Raw genomic sequence first — 22747 nt, 5'->3', positions numbered from 1 at the left:
CATGAGGTAAGTGATTGTTGAGGCCTCCACCTGCGTATTCTGGAATTTATGACAAAACAAATCAGGCTCAATTGTGTTTAAGGCACGGAGAAATCAAAGAGAAATTGCCTCTGCAGCTTCTCTACTGTTATAAATTACCCCATTGAGACAGTACCTTGCCCATTGCCAAAATGAAATAAATTAAAAACCAAATTCATCTGCCATGACACGTTAGAGGCAGACTGGACTCTTGACGCAGTGTTTTACATCCTTGGAAATGGTGTCAGTGGTTTGGCTATAAATTGCAATTAATAGACATTCAATTCATCCAAACAACCATCATCTATACCCATTCCCACTCTCACTATCATTACTTTCTTCATGGATGGCCAAACATGGCCATCCACCCAATGTCTTTCTGTATGGAGTTTGCATGTTCTCCCAGTGCATGCTGGGTTTTCTCTGGGTACTCTGGCTTCCTCCCACAGTTCAAATTTAAGGTTAAAGGGTCTGTCAGGCTAATTGGTCTCTCTAAATTCTGCCTAGGTGTGAGCGTGTGTATGATTGTTTGTCCTGTCTGTCTCTGTGTTGTCCTGTGACAGACTGGTGACCTGTACCGGTCGCACCCCTCCTGACCCCACAAGGGACAAGGGTGTACAGAAAATAATGCACGGATAAATATGTTAATGAATAAATATTTTTAGATTTGTTTCAAAGTACAACTAGTTAAAAACAACAAAACCAGACTAAATGACAGTAATTTATTTTATTAAACATTTTGTCAATTTACATATACTTTTATATTAGCATATTTGTGCTTTCAATGTAGAGCTCATGCATTGTGCCTCACAGTTTGACTTTATCATGTCACTGAGAAAACAATCAGCAACAAAGTTTTCTGACTAATCCACAGAGGTAGTTTCTGAGCAAACAGAGATATTATTTCTGCTAATGAAGAACCAACACATCGTTCTCCATTCACTTCACCCACTCCAATGCACTTTGCTACAGTCAGGAACATATCACCCTGCAAGCAGAATGCAATTAAAGTGAATGAATTTGTGCAAATATCCAGCTCCAGCCTATAAAAGAAAAGCATGACTACAAAAAGAAAACAGGACTACAAAAAGAAACTAGTCAGAAACAATAGGATAAATGAGTGAAATATGTTAAATACAAATATCATATAGGAATTAATTTATAGATAAAATATGTCCTGGAAAGGCAAATACAAAGTAAAACATGCTCAACGTTTTATTCTGTTTTTTAATGTTGTAAGGGGTAAATCATACTACATTAAATCCACATCACATATAAAAAGTTTCACAAATTATTGTTAAAGGCAGAAAACACTAATAAAAACAAGGAAGATGAGGATTCTTGAGTTAATGATGCTTGCGTCACTTTTGTTGAGTTTGTAAAATAAGTTAAACATTAAAACAGACATAAAACATGCATAAAGACTTCAATCAAAAGAAATCCTTTAAAATGTTTGGTCCATCCTAATAAAATTTCTACCCAAATGTTACCCTAAAACTGTAAAGGGGCTTATTAGGAGCAATAATTTAAATAAAGTATGAGATAGCTCATTTGCCATTTTGTAACTTTTAGACATGTTGGCACCTTTTCCTAATCTCAGAGCTAAAGGATCTACATTCAGTAGGGAATATACATGAGCTCTGCTGTTTACCATGAAGGAGGCACAGAATGCTAACATAAAATGCTAAGTCAAGCTTTAAATGTCAATTTAAACAGTCTCTGTTCTGAAACATGATTTTCCAGTTACTCCTATTATCATGCACATTGTGATGTCACCTTGGCTTCTGAAGTAAATCACTGAGGGCTGACAGGAAGGCTGAAAGAAAACATTTTGAACACCGTTTATATATAATTACGGTTCTTACAGAACCATAAGAACATTTCTGGCTAAGATCAGTACTGTCAGGTCAAAGCGTCACAAAAACTGGATGTCAAACATGGATACCAAATCTTTGATTAGAGCGTCTATGACAGTGTGAGCAGAAGACATCATGTTCCCACTGTTAACTCACATGGCACTTGTTTTAACTCTTTGAAAATACTTCAGAATTCCTCCATTTGTCTGCATGTGTACTACTTTCCATCCGAGCTGATCACTGGTTTTGTGAAACAGTTTCTTTTAAGCCTGTGAAAATCACATCACTAGATCTGAGTGGGTCATCAAATAAACACTAAATTGAACTTATTTTTATTGTATATTTGAGTCAATAAATACAATATTGTATTTACAATACCATGAAGACCATGAAGACATATTTAACATTAAAATTTAGTTTACACCAAATAATAATCATAACCATGTCAACTAAGATTCATGTGATGTTGATTAGCCTAAAATAGACTTCAGTCAATAATAAGACATCATCTTTACTGTCATGATATTAAGATTACAGGATTTCCATCTGCCTTGACCACAACTGGAACCAATAATCCACCACATAAAAATACACATAGCTGGTATTTTCTCTATTTCTGATGTGAAACTGGATATTTCTTTCCCCTGTTTTAGGTCAGTTAAGATTACCAAAACTATTTCTACTTGTTAAATGTTAAATCAGAGAACAACCTTTTATTACTTTCTTCAATTTCATGGTTCCACTGTCCTGCCGTTATCTTAAATGTAAAGCTGCATCCTACAGTCAAGCATGCAGCAGAACAGAGCTATATTCTGTTTCTGCAGACTGCGTCTTATTTTGTGCTTTTCCTCTATTCTATCTCCCATTGAACATACTAATAATGACAAATGGAATCATTTAAGAGTTCAGTCTATAGAAAATCAATAGGGAACATACTTCTCTACTTATCCATGACCAGCTCACACACAATTGCTGAAAGAGAACTGGTCTTGCTCTACAGGTTTCTTAACCCAGGCCCCAAGTCCGGCCTTGAGGAAGGCTTTGAAGAGAGTCTGCTTGGCAGAGTGGTACTGCACTGCGGCCTGCTTAGCTTCATGGTAGCTCCGGGGCTGCAGTGTTTGAATGCGCAGGGTGGACGACAGCTGTTAAGCATAGAAACAAAAGGGATGTTTTCAAGAAAAGTTCATAAAAGATTAACAATTTCACAGAGTCTGCTCTTGCATAAAAAGCACAACATCAGGGCTGAATACAAATGAAGCAAAGTGTTTAGAGAATACAAACAGGATAAGCCTTGTAAGGCTCACTGGCTTTGCTAACACATGCTTCAGTTCAGGTGAGCTATTGTTACCCTGCAAGATAAAATGCATTAGGATCACCTCCGTATGTGATCTGCTCATATTTCTTGCTCTGTCACAATACATGCAGGGTTCTGTTTCATAGGCCAGTATGTGTTACCTTGATGTGCAAGTCAATCCAGCGGGTGTACAGAGCATGCTTGCAGAGTCTCGAGGGTCGGCCTAGGTCATCCTTCCCTGTGGTGGCGTTAATCACCTCCAAACCCTGGTCTCCGATGGTCCAGTTCACGCTGAAGTTTGGGGCTTTTCCAGGCTGACGAGCCTCTGTGTTACTAATTCCTGTAGAAAATCAGGGTCTTGCTCATTCTGGTTCTTCATCAGGCTCCGTCTTTTGTACAGGTTAGATCTAAAAACATTCTAACAGAGTTAACTGCACAGCTTACAAATTTGATTGGCTTCGTTCATGACTTTCAAAGCAAGGCTCAAACTAGAAATGTTTCCCTTAACTCATAAGTATTCTGATTTTTACGGAATCTAGAAATCAATCAGTATAGTGAGAGAGATAAAACAGGTGAAGGACACAATACAGTATCATCATTTCACACTAAAAATGTCTAGCATTGAAACAGAACCTTCTCCTTACTGTCTTGGTCCTGCTTGCTTATTCAGCTATTTTACACCATGACAGTGCAGAGTTACTACATGCAGACTTAGTGAGTAGATTGATTCAATATCCTTAAATAGACCAATTTTAAACAAATTTGAATAATAAATAGAATTTCACTGCATTGTTTGATAACTAGGATCATTTGAAATGTATGTATGATTGTATAGAAATACATTTTTGCAAAGTGCCTTGAGATGACATAAGAATTGGCACTATATAAATAAAGTTAATGGATATTGAATTGTAATTGAGTTTCAGTGTAAAATAATACTACAGCAACAAACTAGATGGTTAATTTTAAGTTTTCACAAATAAGCATAGGAAGACCAGTCCTTGAGAAGAACTATCCTGCAGTTCGTATGTGCATCACCTCCATCAGCAGACCTTTAGCTCTACAGAGGTCTGGTAATGAATCATTCATTTGATTCTGGGGTGTTGAAGAAGGATTGCTTCTAAGAGTAGCAGAATAGTAGCTCTCAAGGTCCAGACGTGGCCACCTCTCTAGGATGTAAGTATGACATCTGTTACCACTGAGCAGAGGCTTGTTCAAGCTGAAAGGTAGCGGTAGCACCTCCATCTCAGTAAGTCTCTGGTACATGGCTCTGGACAGATGGTCCGCATGGTACAAGCTGCCCAGGATGATGCTGGAGAAGTAGATGGGCTGAGTGAAGTAGGTCATCAAAGAGCCTTGGAATCCAACCACATTCCACCTTTTCATGATGGCAAAAGACAAATACAGAAAAGAAGCTCAAAGAAAATCACAGATCTACAACACCCATTGAACAATCTTGCAATGAAAATGTACCCTAGAAATTCTGACAGGGTTAGGTAATTGTAAGAAAATTTCTGCTGACTCATCAAAAAACCATAATCTGAGAACATGTTGCATACAGACATCTACATAATCTAGAGCAGGGGTCACCAACACGATGCCGCGGGCCCCCGGTCGCCTGAGGGGATGTTGTCAGTCGCCCTCGGAGCAAGTTCTAAAAATAGCCATTGTCATTAGGCAGCACTGCCAAAGAAATGATTGAATTTAATGTTTTTACATTGAAGTAATAATTGTTTATATTTAGAGTTTTAAAAAAGGAAATGATAAAAATATTTAAAATAAATTGCTTTATGTATAAAACTCTTTCCTACGGTTAAAGTTCAGAACTGCACAGACGTCTGCAGGATTTTATTGGAGGGCAGCAGCGCCTGCAGCTGTGCGGCTGCACACACTCTGTGAAACTTGAGATCTTCCTTGAAGTAAAAACAAAAAGAATAATTTCTGGATTTTTTATTATTTAACCCTCTTTACTATTAACAAAATTGTGGAGAAAAAAAGATCTTTTGTGCCAAAACATTGTGTACGTAGCGCACATCAGTGTGAGTCTCTAGGGGTCAAAGGGCACCCAAAGCCTAAACCTTTCTGGTCAGTTTACTTTTGTTTATTTGGCACTTTTTGTGTAAGATAAAAATGAATGACAGGAGTTTGAACCTTGAACCTCCTGTAGTTGTAAGAGCGATCGTCTGACTTAATGTGTTTTGATTATTGATTCCATGTTGCATTGTGTTTTTGTGTCTGATTTGATGTAAATCACTTTGAAATGCCTTGCTGCTGAAATGTGCTATACAAATAAAATTTGATTGATTGATTGATTCTGGCGGGTCGTCGGTTTATGAGCTTCTTTTACGTTTCCTGAACTGCAGAGCTGATGGGTCACCTGTCAGCTGACATCTGCCGCTCTTCCTGAGTGACTGCAGGTTAAACAATTTAATCTAGCCAAAAGAGTAGAAATTAAGCAAATAATGTTGCTTCACCTTCTCGTCCTCTGGACGTCTTGACACCACCTGAACCTGCGATCAACACTCTCCTCTTTCCGTGAACCACAAGGGTAGACTTCACTTCAATGTCTTTATAATTTAGCATTGTCTGAAAAAAATATGTCTCTTGAGTTTAGGTTTGTGCTGATTTTTGCACAGTGGGGAGGTGGTTGTGCTCCTGCAGGTCAGGTGCAGTGATAGTTTTGTGCTACCCTCCGATCTGTTGGACGTCTTTTTTTTTTTTTCTTCGATATCTGCTGGTGTCAGCCAGCGGGTGACCCGTCAGCTGTTCAGTTAGCAAAACCACAAAAAGACTAATAAACCGGCGACCCACCAGAACCGTACACTGTAAAAAGCTCAGGCGGGATCTTAGAACTACGGGAGGTTCAATTTCCACTCATTCATGTTCAGCTTACAGAAAAACGCTAATCCATGAAATAAACAAAAGCAAACTGACCAATAAGATTTAGGCTTTGGCTGCCCCACCTCACCAACTTAAACCTCTGTGAACTAAGAACTTTTGATCACATAATAGTAATTAACCATAGCTGTCCTTACTGATAACTATTGTGAGTAGTCCCTAACGTTAATATGATCAGGCAGCATGTAATCATATTTACATATATAAATTATTGTTATAAAGGCTGAGCCAGGAATATTTATGTCTGTATCAAACAAGTAGCCCTTTGTAGCTCCCAGTCTCAAAAAGGTTGGTGACCCCTGACCCAGAGACGCTCTTCAACCTGTTGGGTGATATTGCACAATCATGTGAACCATCTTTTAGTGTCCTGAAAAGCGCAATGCAAGTCTGATATTATTTCATTATTTCAGAGTAAGAATGATTAATTCATCATCCCTACATGATGCATGCAATCACCTGGTCTACAAAGGTTAGGGGCTATTCATTTTGGGTAAGAAGGTTTTATAGGTATGAATACATTCACAAGGCATATTATACCAGAATTTGAACAAAAGGTGGATAATTAAAATGATAATACAGAAAGTACAGACATCTAGAAACAGAGTCCGATGAATCACAAGGTGTCAAAAAGCTTTACAACAAAAGTGAGTTAGTCAGTTGTTTGAGTGTGGGGGCCAGAAGACAGACCTGGCAATCTTGTCACTGCAGGACATGGTGAGTAGCCTCTCACCCTGAAGAACCCCGTCCCATGTCTGAATGGTGGTACCAGAGCGCACTGGGATGGTTCCTTCACCAGACTCAATCTTAGTCCGCAGCTGCCCGCGGGCTTTCCTGTTAGGGTGTCTGTCGCTCTGATCTGAGAGATTCAAAGAGAGAAGCAAGGAAAATGGAGCAACAGCCTCTGAGGAATGAGGAGAAAACCTTTTGCTAAAGGCAGCTGAAGAACTAGTCCTCACCTTCTACAGCAGCTTCGTGAGGTGAAAAGATGCGGGCGTCGCCACAGGGGGAGGTGCTGATGTACAGGTGGAACTGGACATTTTCATTCAGTCTGAAACCTTGTTTGTCATCACAGCAGCTGAAGATAGATTTGTGATGATCCCCTTCATTGGGACTAAAGATTCAAATTCATAAAACAGACAGGAAGTTTAGTTTCAAACTGGTATCAGGCTTATGAAACTGAGTCAACACATACAGATGCAAGGCAAAGATCACAGTTCTCTTCTATTAAAATTGGCAAGTGGGAGTATTGGACATAATTAAATTTTTTGCTTTTTCTTCAACTCAGCAGAAATCACCTGAGGGCGTGTTCCAGTTGGGAGTACAGGAACCTGATGAGAGAGCGCCGAGCTATAATTTCAGCATGGCAGTCATTCAGGGCTAGTCCTCTGTCACTCATGTATTCACCATTGATGCACTTTGTCCCTGTGGATACACAGATAACCTGTGCCTCCTTTACATCTGAACCTGGGTGGGGAAAATCCAAATCTCAGATAACAACAGTTTCTACATAATTTCTCCATATTTATCTTTTACATTTTCTTTATTCTTGACAGAGCGCCAAATAAATGACAGAGTACTTTAACAAGGAACAGATTTAATCAAAAGTCCTCCAAACTGAGTTAACTGTATAACTGTGTGGAGAAAAAAGAAAATAAGAAAACACCTGTTGTCATGACGACACCTGCCAAGACTTTCCTTCGAGCATGTGGAGATGTGAAGTTATCAGTTAGTTCACTGAACTTTTCGACAACCAAACGAGAGACGGCGTCAGCCAGGACCTAAAGCAACATAATAAGACACAAAGCTTCCAGAAACCGTCTGAAAGAAAGGAAAGCATTTACATCTCATTATGAATAATGTCTATTATGAAACAGCAATAGACAACGCGCTAAAAAAAGGTAAAAAGCTATAAAAGTTCTTCTGCACTTCATTTGAATGGAAAGTTTTTTGCTGGTGTAAATGACAGGCAGAGAGCACAGAACCCCTCAGGTTCTCCACTCGAAGCGCTCCGAGAGCTGAGCTCACCGACTTTCTGAGGCAGCTTGATGAAGAACAGTGTTTGAATAGCACTCAACCATGGTGGTGATACTAATTAAGATAACAGCTCTGTTATCAGAGTGCAGGGATTACAGGTATGGATCAGTTTATGTATAAATACACTCCCAGTGAATTGAACTCTCCTGAAGTCACCTTAAATTATATTTTGTCAAACTGGTCGTAACAAAAGCTTTTTTAGAATAAAACTATTATCAGTTGAAGGTATCTCTTAATGATTCTTTCTAAATAGCAATTAGTAATTCCATATGATCCCATACTCAAATTTCCAGTTTTCCTTCAGTTTCATAAATATCCATGGACATTTCTACACCTGGTGGAGTTTACGTGAAACCTGACAGAAAACCAGGTAGGAAAGACTTTTCAGTTCTCAAATGCATATTTTTAAGTGTATTTTCTTTTTCAATGTTCATCTCCTGGAAATTACTGAAGCATATAGCATAGTATATAGTTTTCCACAATGTGTATGTCATGTTCCGAGTTTTTCTGTGTTTATTTCGAGTTTCTTGTGTGTCTGAGTTTCCCTGTTGTCCTGTCTCCCCTTGATTAGTTCCCAGGTGTGTCTTGTTCCCTGATTACCTCTTGTGTATTTACTGCCACCTGTGTGTCTGTGTCGATGTCGGGTCCTACGTCTCGTTATGTCTGATGTTTCTACAGTCTGTCATTGGTGTCCATTTCCTCGATGCTGCCTGTGTGAGCCCTGGATTCCGCTCAGCAGTGCTGCCATGGTTTTGGACATTTTTTGAATTATTTGTTCATTAAATACATTATTCTACACATCCTGGGTCTCCCGCCTGCTGCCTCACCACCTCATCATACCGCACTTCCTGACAGTGTATGAATCATGTTAAACTGAAAGAAAGTGCTTTTATAGATGAATAGCTTACATTAACAATTAATCACTTGCAGAAAGAGAAATCAGTATCAGTTAAATTTGCTGTTGGCAAATCAGAGTTTAGCTAAATCATGGGAAATGTTGAAATAACAATTGAAATATTAACTTTAACAAATTAAAGAAAGAAATCATAGTTATTTTGCATTTTTATAACACAAAGAATTAATTAAAACATAAATGTTTACAAAGTGTTAGTAAGTTGTTTATAATAGGTAACTAGATTTTCTTAATTGATAAATGTCAATGATGAGGCACAGACATGAATTTTGCATCCATTTTATTATAATACAGTTTGTGGATTAATGATGCTATATAAATGAAGTTTTCTGACTTTAATTCTACTTATTTAAATCACATGTGATCAGAAACAAGAGACCTAACAGCGGAAGGTGCTGATGTAGCAGCACAGAGCTATAAGTGAAAATCAGTTTGTAGTAACTAACTATTATTTTAGTAATTGATTATTCAATCAATTATTCTGTTGATTATTCTGTTGACTAATTGACTGATCTGGTAAAATAAAATGTCCAATTCTGCAGATTTCTCATTGAAATCACTTTTATGCTACATTAGACAAACACTTTCAGCTTCATAACAGCTCTGACTAGTTGTTCATTCAGCAAATGGCTGTTTTTAAGGTCTGTTAACAATTAATCGATTACTATGTTAGTTGATGATTATTTAAATAATTGATTCACCATGATAAATTGTTTCATCCCTAGTTTATAGTAAGGTATAGTTAAACAGACAGTAAAACAAAGTAAAATCCTCACCTGTGGTTGATGAAGCTGCAATCCCTCTTTGGGTATGGGTTGCCGGGACGATACCTGGTCCAGCTCAATATGAAAGAGTACAGACAGGGCAGCCTGGGCAGCTCGAGCTTTGGCCAGCCTCTTGTTCCGCCCAGAACCCTGGAAGTTCTGAGCGTCCACTGTCACTGACATGACAAAGTTTTTGGCATGGCTCTCCCCGCTCTCAGACACAGTATTATATTTGAGTCCTGGCCTCATCTCATTAAGAATCATTACAGGGTTCTTGCCACTTGTCAAGGAAGTGAAGGCAAATGGATTTGGGGTTAGAGGAGACTGAACAATGTTTGAGGTAGGGGGAGGGAGCAATGGGTTTTCTATTCCCAGAGTAGTGAAAGATCTCCTGCTGTTGGGGGCCAGGTATAACGGGTCACCTAAAGCTCTGGATGTCTCAAAGGCATTGAAGAGCTCATCAGGAAAGTCCCCCTGGTCTGAGGTGAAGTCTGTGTGAACAGCCAGAGTCCGACCCATGGCCATGTGGGCTTCAGACGCATTAGGGAACTGGACAAAGGAACGCAGGGCCTTCTCCGCAGCGTTTAGCTTGGCCTTCTTTTTTGTCTGACCTGAGCCGTCAAATACCTGCCCATTGACCTTCACAGTCATCACAAACACAGGCGCATGGATTGGGCCAGACTGAGAAAGCAGCTTGTATTGAAGTCCGGGCTTTATCTCATTCAGCTGCATGAGGGCATTCTTGGGCACAATGGGTCCTGAGACCTTTTTACGCTTTTTCGGCCAGTACTTGCAATGTGTGCGGCCATTGTTACCCTCCGCTAAGGGACGTTTCCTACCTCTGCCCGTCCTTCCACTGCTCGGCTGAACAGCAACAGATGCAACCCCTTCTTTTGAGAAGAGGTTGTCCAAGTTGTGATTTTCCTTAACATCTGTGCTGCATGAACCTGCGGTGCCCAGAAAGAGTAACTTACAATGCCTTCGTTGCAGGATCTTGTAAATGTAAAATTTAGAGTACTTTATTATCTCTTTGCAACTGAGCTCAGTGATGTGTGTTCTCCAAACGGAACTCAAATTCTCACTCAGTTAGGGTATTAACAGTGTAAACAATGAAAGTCTGACCACATATTTAGAATAAATTTACAACTGAAGTGTAATAGTATTTTCATAATTGCTAAAACTAACTATTAGGAAGAGTTATTCTTACAGACAAAAATAATGCTGCCTCTATCTCAGTTGCACCTACACTGGAAAATTCATATGAAAATTAAAGCTCAAACGCCAACTGAATGTTGTTTCTTCTTTCTCAAGTCATTCATGGCATTTAGGAACACATATCACCACACCCTGTTAACAAAGTCCTTGGAATGCTACATAAATTTCCATTTATAACATCCTCTAGCAAAAGCTTGATAGGTTACTGCTTTTGGTGCTTGTCAGAAAAAAAACAGGATAAGGAGAAAAAAACCTAAAACGAAATGTACCAACTGTGCAACATTTAAACATTATTAATCCTCATGGATAAATTCCAAGTTTTGTTTGAAATCTAACTAAATTATTTAGCAAATTTTTTTTCTGCTTCTCAGCAGAATAAACTTCTGTGTTCTGGAAATCTTCGTCACGTCAGCAAGAACAGATCAATATCAATTCAGCAGTCAGCATCTGCTGGATGGAGTCATTCTATTCTAACTGTATAAAAACCTGTCCAATCTTATATTGCACAATATTCAAATTGTCATAGCAATTAATTACTATGCAATCTAGATTTTAAAAGAATCATTCAGTTTAATTCAAGCTTTATCTTGACAAAAGTAATGAGTGGACATTATGAATTTGATGGCCAGGAAGTTAAGAATCATCAAGTAATTCTGTTGCAAACATTGTTTAACCTGAAAGTGGAATAATGTCACATCTTGTGGTTCTGTAACTGCTGCTCTTTTATTTCCACTCCTAAAGGTTGATGTCCTGTTTTGTCCCGTTGGGTCCAGATTGATCAAACGGGACTGAGGCCAATTTCTAACCAAAACTTATTACCAGCTCAGCTTCATGTAATCCAATAAGAACTCTAAATTACAGGAGTGGAGGCAGTGAACAGGACAAAGTTTGTGTTTTAGCAGCAAAATGGACGGCATGTAAAGACAATGAGAAAGTCAGAAGGGCTGGATGGAACTGAGCGACAAAAAGGACAAAACCCTAAGCAACAAGAGGGGGAGGGGAAGTTACTCCTCTTAAATAAGCAGCTGGATAGTTCAGCAAGAATTTTTTTTATTGTGAAGCAATATGATAATATTGTCAAACCATGTTTAACAATATGATGGATTACCTCACATTGAGTGAAACCTGTACAAATTGCTGCATTAAGCCCTTCAATAACCTTGAGCTCTACAACTGTCAGCCATAATCCACATGTTCCTCCAACAGGGATGGGATTATTACTACCCAGCACTAATAACCAGTGTAAGGAGGCTCCATGTTAGTGTTGAGCCAAATAAGCTGTTGGCTCAGCTACACCACAGAGGAGAATAATTGCACTATCACTGTTACACTGAAAGCAATCATCATTCACTTACATTTCCCTGACTGTCTCAGTCTGTTGCACTGGGTTGAGCTGGATTATCTGTCGGATTAAACATCTTCCTTCTGTCTACAAACCTCAAATTCACATTGTGTTAGTTGAAAATATGGTAACATGTTATCACCAGTTCAAACTATCATGAGTGTTATTTAAGGTAGAATGGACTTGGGGTAATAACTAATGCATGAGCCCTAATGAAATCTGTTCCACATCCTCTCTATGTTCCAAAATAAGTCATTGTTCACCGCAGCTTGTAGTTTTTATTTTTGTACTAAGTATGGAATTCATACATAATTTGAATCTGGATTATCCAAATTAATCTATCTCTTTCCCCTTAAACAACTTCAATGGTACATTTTGTGATGATATCCTGCTAAGAATGCTTGCCTGCTAAAAGAAAGCAACTGGAGCCAAAAAGAGTTACTTTAATTCTCCAATAAAAGCAGAACTTTACTTAAAGATATCAACATGTAGTTTGGACTCACTCATGCTTTGTGTTTCCATCCCCTCTGTGATGGGCTGCCTCTGCTGGGTTCGGGTCGGCCGGTTCCCTGATCCACCTGCAGGAAACACAAACTTTAGTCAGTTTTCATTGGATTCTCTCGTTTCTCATGTTGCTAACTACTACTTGATGCAATTTTTAATGTTGTAATATTCGAGACCAGTCTCGATCTTGGGTTGGTCTCTGACTTTGAGGACTCGGGATTTTATTAGACCGGTCAAAACCACAACTGTAAAAATAGCAGGAGGTGTGCCTCCATCTGGGAGTTTTGCTTCTATCAGCTTATTGTTGAAGAAAGACAAGAATCCCCTGGATTGCTCATCCTATAGACCTATCAGTCTCCTTAATGTTGATTACAAAATTGTTGAAAAGGTGTTGGCACGGAGACTAGAAAAAATTCTCCCGAAGATAATAAACCCGGACCAGACAGGTTTTGTGAAATCTAGACATGGAACAGACAATGTGCGTCGTTCTCTAAACGTCATCCATTATCTTAATCAACATAAAGACCCTGCTTTGCTTATCTCTCTTGATGCAGAAAAGGCCTTTGATCGGGTAGAATGGCCATTTTTTCTTAGTTTTACAGAAATTTGGCATGGGCCCTAATTTTATTAACATGATTAAAGCCTTCTGTCAGACGGTTTTTCTGTTCAGAGGGGTTGTAGACAGGGTTGCCCTTTGTCTCCTTTGCTGTTCACGTTGTTTATTGAACCTTTAGCTGTGGCTATTAGATCTAACCCAGGCATATCTGGAATTAGGATAGGTGAAGATCACCATGTGATCTCTCTTTTTGCAGATGATGTCCTTTTATACCTGAAAAACCCAAATAAATTGGTCCCAGCTGTACTTAGCTCCATAGATAAATTTGGTGCTCTTTCGGGCTATAAGGTTAATTTAGGCAAGTCTGTCGCTTCTCCTTTCAATATCCCTCAAGATATGGTGCTACAACCTATTTTTCATACATCTAAAAGAGGTTTCAAGTACTTGGGCATCTTTATTACCCCTGATCTGAAAGACTTATTTTCATCAAACTATTCCCCCCCTAGTTCAGAACATTAAGAACGATCTGTCGAAATGGTCTACTTTACCTATATCACTTTTCGGTAGGGTTAATACAATAAAAATGAATATTCTCCCTCGCTTAAACTACCTTTTTCAAAACCTTCCTTGCTACTTGTCCCTTACATTTTTTAAATCCCTTATCTCATTTTATTTGGAACAATAAGCATCAACGAATTAGGTTCTCCACTCTGACTAAACCCAAGCAGTTAGGAGGTTTATCTTTACCCAACTTAAAGTTTTACTACTGGTCTGCTCAGCTGAAAATTATGTCAGACTGGTTTTCTAGTAGAGACACCTGCTTATGGCGGAGCCTTGAATCTCTATCATGCTGTCCTAGAAGGTTAAGTTCTCTCCCTTTTATCAATAACTTAGATGAGTTGGATTCATTGAAGGAAAACATAGTAGTTTATAGTACTTTGTAAGCTTGGCAAGACATAAGGAAATACTTGAATATTCCCCCCTTTATCTCAATTAGATCCCCCCTAACTTTAAACCCGGACCTACCAATTTCTATTAGAAGTATTGGCCTATTGAACTGGTCTTGTTCTGGTCTGAATGATTTCTCTGATCTGTTGATTTCTGGTGCTATCAAATCATTTAACCAAATCAGGGACAAGAGCAACATTCCTCAGAAAGATTTTTACAAATATCTTCAAATTCTGCATTTTATGGATTCATTATTTCAGTCCAATGCATTCCGTAGGGAACTGACGGACTTAGAAAATGTTCTGGTTTAAACCAATTCTCCCAAAGGTCAGATTTCCAAATTCTATGCATTCTTACTCAGCTCTGTACCTTCAAGCTTTGACTCTGTCAAACGGTTGTGGGAGCGTGATCTGTAGATGAAGTTCAGTCCTTTAGATTGGCTTAAGATTTGCAATCGAACCTTTCCTCAATGCACTTCTATTTCTATACAAGAACAGAATTTCAAACTTTTCTATAGATCTTACTTTACCCCTATTTGTCTTCAGAGAATGTTCCCCAACCATTCTAATCTGTGCTGCAAATGTTTGAGGCATAGAGGTACTTTACTCCATCTATTCTGGTCATGTGATTTATTAAGGACCTTTTGGAGGGAGGTACATTTGGTGATTGAAAAGGTTTTGGGTGTTTGCTTTTCTTTGTCTCCTGTGTTCTATCTTCTAAATGTTTCCCCCAATCATTTGGATGCACATTCTAAATCCTTATTTACAATTCTTCGATTTCTTGCCAAGAAATGTATTTTGTTACAATGGACTTCTCCTTCTGCCCCCACAGTAAATATGTGGCTCACACAGATATCTGTTATCCTTCCTTTGGAAAAGCTGACCCATGATCTTAATCACAAATCAGACACATTTTTAACACTTTGGGGTCCCCTTGAGTCTTTTCTGCTTGGTCCCTAGGATTTTAGTTTTTTATTTTTTGTTTTGTTTTGTAGCTCTATTTATTCTTGCCTGCTTTTGGTTTCCCTCTCTCGAGGGCTAAGGGGTGATGTGGACTGGAGGAGAAGATTGACACCTCGTTTCTTGTTCATGTGGGGTATTTTATTGTGTGTTTTTTCTTTTTTTAATTTTCTTTTTTATTTGTGGCAGCACAGGTTTCTTCTTTGTTCTTTGTATCGTAACAAATCGAAAATTAAAATAAATAAATAAATAAATAATAATAATAAAAAAAGATATATTAGTTTTTCAAAGCTTACCAACTCTAAATTTTTTTTGTCTAAGCATATAAGCAGTATTTCAAAAGAATTTAAGTTTTATAAACAATATTATTCCTTATTAATTTGATGCTAAGAGAGTAGCGTTTTTTTCTGGTAACAAACTGCCATGAAGTTTAAATCAGATTTTTACTTTTGTGTTCGATGTCTGTGTACATTAATGGTAGAAAAAAACATTTTCACTTTTCTCCAAAATCCGCCAAAGTGACGATTCTTAAGTATTATAAGATACGTAGTGTTTCAAAAGAGCAGAGGAAATCTTGTGTTCTTCGAACAATAACAATATTTGTTGTTAAGCAGTTGCTAAGAGATGACAGCGTTTTCTGGTAACCAAGGGTCACAATGTAAACATTACATATTTTAGATTTTTAAAGTTTACAAACTCTAAATTTGTTGTCTAAGCATATAAGCAATATTTCAAAACAACTTATGTTTTATAAACAATATTATTCCTTATTAATTTGGTGTTAAAAGATGAGCGTTTTTTCTTTTTCAGGCAACAAACTGTCACAAAGTATAAATGAGATTTTTACTGTTGTGTTCAATGTCTCTGTACCATTAATGGTAAAAAAAAGAGAAGACATTTTCACTTTTCTCCATAATTCACCACGTTGACAATTCTGAGTAGTAGTAGTAGATGAGTAGTATTTTAAAAGAGCAAAGGAAATTTTATGTTTTTTGAACAATAACAATATTTGTTGTTAAGCTGTTGCTAAGAGATCACAGCGTTTTCTGGTAACCAAGGCCACAATGTAAACATTACATATTCTAGTTTTGCAAAGTTTACCAACTCTATACTTGTCTAAGCATATAAGCAATATTAAAAACAACTTATGTTTTATAAACAATAATATTACTTATTAATTTGGTGCTAAGAGATGAGCGTTTTTTTTCTGTTAACTGCCATGAAGTTTAAATAAGATTTTTACTTTTGTGTTCAATGTCTGTGTACCATTAATGGCAAAAAAACATTTTCAATTTTCTCCAAAATTCACCAACTTGACAATTCTTAAGTAGAATCAGATGATTAGTATTTTAAAAGAGCAGAGGAAATCTTATGTTTTTTGAACAATAACAATATTTGTTGTTAAGCTGTTGCTAAGTGATGGCAGCGTTTTCTGGTAACCAAGGGTCACAATATAAACATTACATATTTTAGGTTTTCAAAGTTTAAAAACTCTAAACTTGTTTTGTAAGCATATAAGCAGTATTTCAAAAGAACTTATGTTTTATGAACAATATTATTCCTTATTAATTTGATGCTAAGAGATTAGTGTTTTTTTCTGGTAACAAACTGCCATGAAGTTTAAATAAGATTTTTACTTTTGTGTTCAATGTCTGTGTACATTAATGGTAGAAAAAAACGTTTTCACTTTTCTCCAAAATCCGCCAAAGTGACGATTCTTAAGTATTATAAGATACGTAGTGTTTTAAAAGAGCAGAGGAAATCTTGTGTTCTTTGAACAATAACAATATTAGTTTTTAAGCTGTTGCTAAGAGATGACAGCGTTTTCTGGTAAGCAAGGCCACAATGTAAACATTATATATTTTAGTTTTGCAAAGTTTACCAACTCTAAATTTGTTCTGTAAGCATATAAGCAGTATTTTAAAAGAACTTATGTTTTATAAACAATAATATAACATTAATTTGGTGTTAAAAGATGAGCATTTTTTTCCTTTTCTGGTAACAAACTGTCACAAAGTATAAATTAGATTTTTACTTTTGTGTTCAATGTCTGTGTACCATTAATGGTAAAAAAAAAAACATTTTCACTTTTCTCCAAAATTCACCAACTTGACAATTCTTAAGTAGAATCAGATGAGTAATATTTTATAAAAGCAGAGGAAATCTTTTGTTTTTTGAACAATAACAATATTTGTTGTTAAGCAGTTGCCAAGTGATGACAGCGTTTTCTGGTAACCAAGGCCACAATATAAATATTACATATTTTAGTTACCAACTCTAAATTTGTTGTCTAAGCATATAAGCAGTATTTAAAAACAACTTATGTTTTATAGGGTCATATTAAAGTCATATTCTTACAAAATAATAATTCATTTTATCAGTCATAAACGTTGATGAAGTCTCCTTCATATTCATAACAGGTGTTGCTGTGTTTAAGATGATGTCAGTCTCACACACATCCCTTCAAATAAACTGTTACCCACTTTTCTAAATCTGATAATAGCATCTGTGGTTCGGCATTTAATTAGAATGTAAATGAAACAAATCAAATCTTTGAAATGTGACATTTAAGTGATGAAGAAAAATGTCGCAAAGAAAGATATTTCTGTAAAGCTCAGTTAATTCTAGATTACTGCCTGAACCTTTCAGCTTGAACGGGACATAAAGAAAGCTGGTTAACTTGCAGTTCACAGGAAGCTTCTGTTTAAAATTCACTTAACTTTTCACAGGCTTTTAGATTTGGATGGAAATGTGACATTTAATGCAGATTTTAGGGAAACCAGACCAGGATCCGTCTAACGTTTCAGCAAAAGACAGAAAACATTTTTTTACAACCTCCTAAGCTAAAATACTGACAGTTGGAAAACTGCACAATCTATCAAATGCAGACAGCACTGCAACAAGCTCTGTTTCAGTGCAGTTTGGCCAGTGACAGGCAGTCAAGCTTGATGAATAAGCCTATAATTCCAAGCAAGGTATTTTGAGTGGCTTGAGGAAGAACGCTTGAAACATTTGACCCAAATCCTATAGCTTAAAAGGCAATTCTACCAATTACTAAGAAAGTAGGTGGAAACTTCAGCTGCAGTCCAAAGGCAGGAATGTTAGGATAATTATTTTCTCCAACTTAGGTTGGGTGACATGTGTGAATCACTTCTGAGTTTCTGGCTGGGTCACAATGAACACAATCCTCCAAACTTCTGCTCTGTGAAATCTTTATGACAGCTTTAATTTGTTGTGTGACTCAGGAAGTCGCTGCAGGGCCAGAGTCATTTTCAGGTGCTAATGCCACTTAGAGCTAACAGGGTTACCATGCAGTCACACTGGCCCCAAACCAGAACCCCCACCTACAGATATTAGTGCTGCTGACAGCAGGTGAGTTAAAACGCTGTAGTGGTCTCTTTACAGCAGCCGAGGAGAACTGAGCAACTTTTTGACAAGAAGATAACCTTTGCAAGATGCAGACAGAGAACTCTTTGATGGACTATGAAGGTCTGAACATGTGTTCCCAGTCATCTGAGCTTCAGCAAACCCCCAGTATCTGCTGGAATTAAGAATCACTGTCACCCACAAAAAACTAACATCTTGGATTACTTGAGACTCTGTCTAAAAACACATGTAAGTGCCTATTTTAACAGTTCAAACCTCAAATACACCTAAACATTCAATAATATGCACAATAAGTTCATAAATAGTAACTGCAGAATATCTGCAGCTTTGCTTATTGCAGTCATGTTGGGATCCAGCCAGTTAGAGCCAAAAACAACAAATGACACTCCTGGATTTACTGCTTAGCAAACTGCAGCAGTGAGCATTGAGCCTTGGTATTTTAGCTTCCCAAGCTACATTTTATTTTGAATATTTTAGATATGCTGTATGACAAAAGTCCATGATTAGGGGGATTTTGAACAAATCTTGCTGAGTCACATTTCATAGAAAAACCTGAGAATACTGAACGGCAAAAAGTTCTAGAAAAGTTTATAATAATTCCTAAAAAGATTTCTCCTTCTTCATAAAACATTCATTAAATTTAGAAATTAAGGAGTTTGCAAGTACATGGACTTTTGGATTGTGTCTTGTGAATTATCACTACACATCTCTGTTGTTATAGCGACGGATGCAGAGTCAGAAGAGTTGCTGGACTCCCATCTCGCATGGTTTCATCACAACCTTCAAAGCTTGCAGCATGTGTTGCTGGTTAAGGAGCAGATTGACAGAGAAAAACTCAATCTTTGTGATAACAAGTTGACTGAGGGGAAATATATAGTGGAATACTAACAATCCAAAAAGGTGCAGGCTAACCCTAACCCAGCTCTGCTTCACCTCAGCTTTTTAATAAAGATGGAGAAGTTCATAGGAATGATTTCAAATTCCTGCTGCCATCCACTGACCCATCTCTTCCCCGTTCTCCTGCATCACTGAGCTCACTGTGCACCACAGACGGTTATCTCTGCTCTTCCATGCCAAGCCAATGCCAGGCCAGGTCCACTGCTGTTCCCTAGGAGCTACTGCTGGTTTTAAGGCCAGCAGAAGCTGGTGGAAGGGCAGGTAAAGGTTTTCTGAAGCCTAACAAACAGGGAATATCAACACAGTCAAAAGATTTCAGAAGGTCACTTTTTTCCAGAAGAAAAATTTCAGGTATCAATCAGATTAATGTGTGTTTTGACAATTGATGTAAATAAAAAGTGAGTCTGAGATTTAACAGGTATTCTGATGGGCTGTCACGGAGGAAGTCTAACAGACCTGTTGGTTACAGAGTGACAGAGCTGAACAGCAGGGTGGAGGAAGGGAGGAGTGAGGGCGATATCAGTTCCTGCACATCACCTGTGTGTGAGACAGATCAAGTTTTGGGCCGACAGGCACATCCCATGGAAGCGGCATGGCATGCACGCCTCACAGAGCACATCGGCTTAGAGCTCGTCTGAAAATCACTTCTGCTCCCAGTAGATTAAACTCACACTTCAGTTCATCTCCCAACACCTCGCTTAGCAGGGACATGAAAATAATGGGCTTTATACTCTCCCCGCATGCAAAGTATGGCTGAGTACAGTTTTTCTTTTTTTATATGATGTTGCTGTTTACCACACTGCATGAATTATCATTAGACTAATAAAGGGATGAGGAAGCACGACAAATCTGCTGCCTTGGCTTTTGGTGCAGCAGCTAAAATTTGAATAAATGTGGGGATTAAGTAAATTTGAGCATTTGCTCCCGAATGGATATTAGTTGTTGTTTGTAATCTCACCCAAAGCCAATGAAGAGGAAGGAGCTGATGACGCTGTACGATTCTTTAACTGTATCCTAGAAGTTCAACAACTTCCAGTAGTCCAGAAACATCCGTGTCTGACAATGACTGCTGTTGGGAAAATGTTTATAACTTTGTTAATAAGATGTGTTGTCCAGTTTGGTACTCTGGTCTGTTCACTCAAAGAACACACTTCCAAACAACACTGAAGAAAGATCTGGAATAAATTTCCAGATTCTTTATGATGGGTGAAGTGGAAGGAAAACTATAACTAACCCTGGACATGCTATCTACAACATTCCATTCATACTTGGATACAGATCAAAAGGGAACTTGGGGCTCAGTGCCTTTCAAATGAGCTCATCAACATGTGCCAGGGTGAAGCTAAGATCAAACCACCAACTCTTAGATTACAGGATCACTGCTCTCTGGGGTTGGGGTGGAACTAAATGCAGCACATTTCTGGATGAAAACCTGCAAGACCCTGCAGACGATTTGAGGCTGAGGTGGAGGTTCAACTTCCAGCAAGGCAACAGTCCTGGTACAGCCAGAACTACAGCAAACTATCACCAAGAAAGGAAACAAGAGACTAAAGAAACAGAATAATAATGAAATTAGCAAATCTAAACCATATATATATATATATATATATATATATATATATATATATATATGTATATGCACATTCCTCCCCGAGTTTACAAGAAAGACAAAAATATCACATCCACAGATCCATCCTGTCTTTGTGCTCAGTGGTTTAACTAGAGCAGCACCACTAATTGAACATGAACAATGACTGAACAGATATTTTCCTCTGAACAAGACACACCTTAATTGTTGCCAGTGTCTTTTTATGACTAAACACTGGCTTTGCTACAATGAAGCACAAATACAACTAAAACTCTTGTGAAGTGAAGAGCAGCTTCTAAACTCAGCTTCATGCAAGAAGGATGAAGCTGGAGCAGCAGGTAGACTCCTACCTTTACGCTCTGAGCGTTTCTTCCTCCTCCTCCTGAACCGCCGGCGGATCAGGCAGCAGTGTGCAGCCACATCCAGCAGCAGAGCCATGGCTGATCTCCCCTGCAGGCTCTGGAAGACTGTCGACAACTTTGGACTGAACAGGGAGGAGGAGCAGAGGACTGATGTGGTAAACGGCTGTCAGATGAATGGGCTGCGATGTTTCTCCACCTCCTTCCTCCGCCTGCCACACTGATTCTTCCTATCCCACACATGGATCAAACGTCGCTGCTAACAACACTAATGACCTGTGGATTAGCTCCACCTCACCCTTTTTCATTTTAGGGCTCCAAACATTTCATTTTCTACTTATCTCCATTTTGTTTTGGTCCACTTGAGATTGAATTTTTGATGTAACCTGAAGCAGTGTCTTCCTAAAGTATTCACATCCAATGAATGTTTTAACATTTTGTCCCTTTTCACAATGTGGGACAACAACACAAAGTAGAGCATCATTGTGAAGAGGAGGGATGAAGATTTACTGTTTAAAACCAGAGAATATTCGAAGCACATGAAACAGGTCTGATCCAATTTCTGAGTAAAACAGATGAAAAGGAAAAACTGGGACAAAGCTATATTTAGTACAGATATTAGTACTAAATATAGTACTAATATACATATAGTACACATATATATATATATATATATATATATATATATATATATATATATATATGAAGATATGTAACAGACATGAGAAGGAAAATTAAACATGAGATAAGAGGATGAATAATATAGTTTCAGTGGATTATAGCTAAAATACTGAAGGATAAAACCAAAGTGAATGTCAATATAATGTATGATTCAACATCCGTCGAGAGCTGCTCATCCTTATAGCCTCAGGCAGGAGATGATAATATAACATCAATTTGTAATAATTGTCTCCAGGCATGTTACAAATAAAACATTATCCAATTTATGTAGTGTAATCAAAAAAAATAACAAGTCTTAAAAGTACAGATACATTAAAAAATTTGAATATGCATTCTAATGAGACTGATTTATCAGAATAAAAGTACCTTTTATTTCACTAAAGGCTTCAATTTTATTTCTGTTCATAAAGATGTCTGTGTGGAAATAATCTAGATCACATTTCACTTTCACAGTCAACTGAATTACTGAAATAAAAGACTTCAAACATTTTTTAATTTGTTATACATGTATTGATCCTAGTCATAACTGCACCA

General features: G+C 37.7%; 1 protein-coding gene across 4 annotated transcripts; it reads right to left on the bottom strand.

The window, feature by feature from the left end:
• Positions 1–797: 797 nt before the first annotated feature.
• Positions 798–21776, bottom strand: LOC122826920 (double-stranded RNA-specific editase 1-like). Of its 4 annotated transcripts, none has more exons than XM_044109304.1 (10): positions 21524–21771; positions 12838–12912; positions 9790–10724; positions 7730–7844; positions 7362–7530; positions 7023–7177; positions 6754–6922; positions 4365–4546; positions 3330–3508; positions 798–3016 (listed from the first exon to the last, which is right to left on the bottom strand). In XM_044109304.1, exons 1-10 carry the CDS (start codon positions 21609–21611, stop codon positions 2834–2836), a joined length of 2250 nt encoding a protein of 749 aa, XP_043965239.1. In that variant the 5' UTR covers positions 21612–21771; the 3' UTR covers positions 798–2833. The 4 variants fall into 4 exon arrangements, with proteins under 4 accessions (XP_043965239.1, XP_043965240.1, XP_043965242.1 ...); XM_044109306.1 differs by lacking the exon at positions 798–3016 and adding an exon at positions 4207–4337 and having other exon boundaries at positions 3426–3508; positions 4408–4546; positions 21524–21776; XM_044109305.1 differs by lacking the exon at positions 798–3016 and having other exon boundaries at positions 3336–3508; positions 4207–4546; positions 21524–21776.
• Between the last annotated feature and the right edge of the window lie 971 nt (positions 21777–22747).

The sequence above is a fragment of the Gambusia affinis genome, linkage group LG24 (genome assembly GCF_019740435.1).
Source record: "Gambusia affinis linkage group LG24, SWU_Gaff_1.0, whole genome shotgun sequence".
Classification (NCBI taxonomy): domain Eukaryota; kingdom Metazoa; phylum Chordata; class Actinopteri; order Cyprinodontiformes; family Poeciliidae; genus Gambusia; species Gambusia affinis.
This window is presented reverse-complemented; position numbering and strand designations above follow the sequence as displayed.

Coding starts and splice junctions, on each gene's coding strand:
- LOC122826920 (XM_044109304.1), bottom strand. CDS start 21,611: ATGGCTCTGCTGCTGGATGTGGCTGCACACTGCTGCCTGATCCGCCGG. Junction 12,913..21,523: donor GAAACGCTCAGAGCGTAAAG/GTAGGAGTCTAC, acceptor TGTTTCCTGCAG/GTGGATCAGGGAACCGGCCG. Junction 3,509..4,364: donor GAACAAGCCTCTGCTCAGTG/GTAACAGATGTC, acceptor GATTTTCTACAG/GAATTAGTAACACAGAGGCT.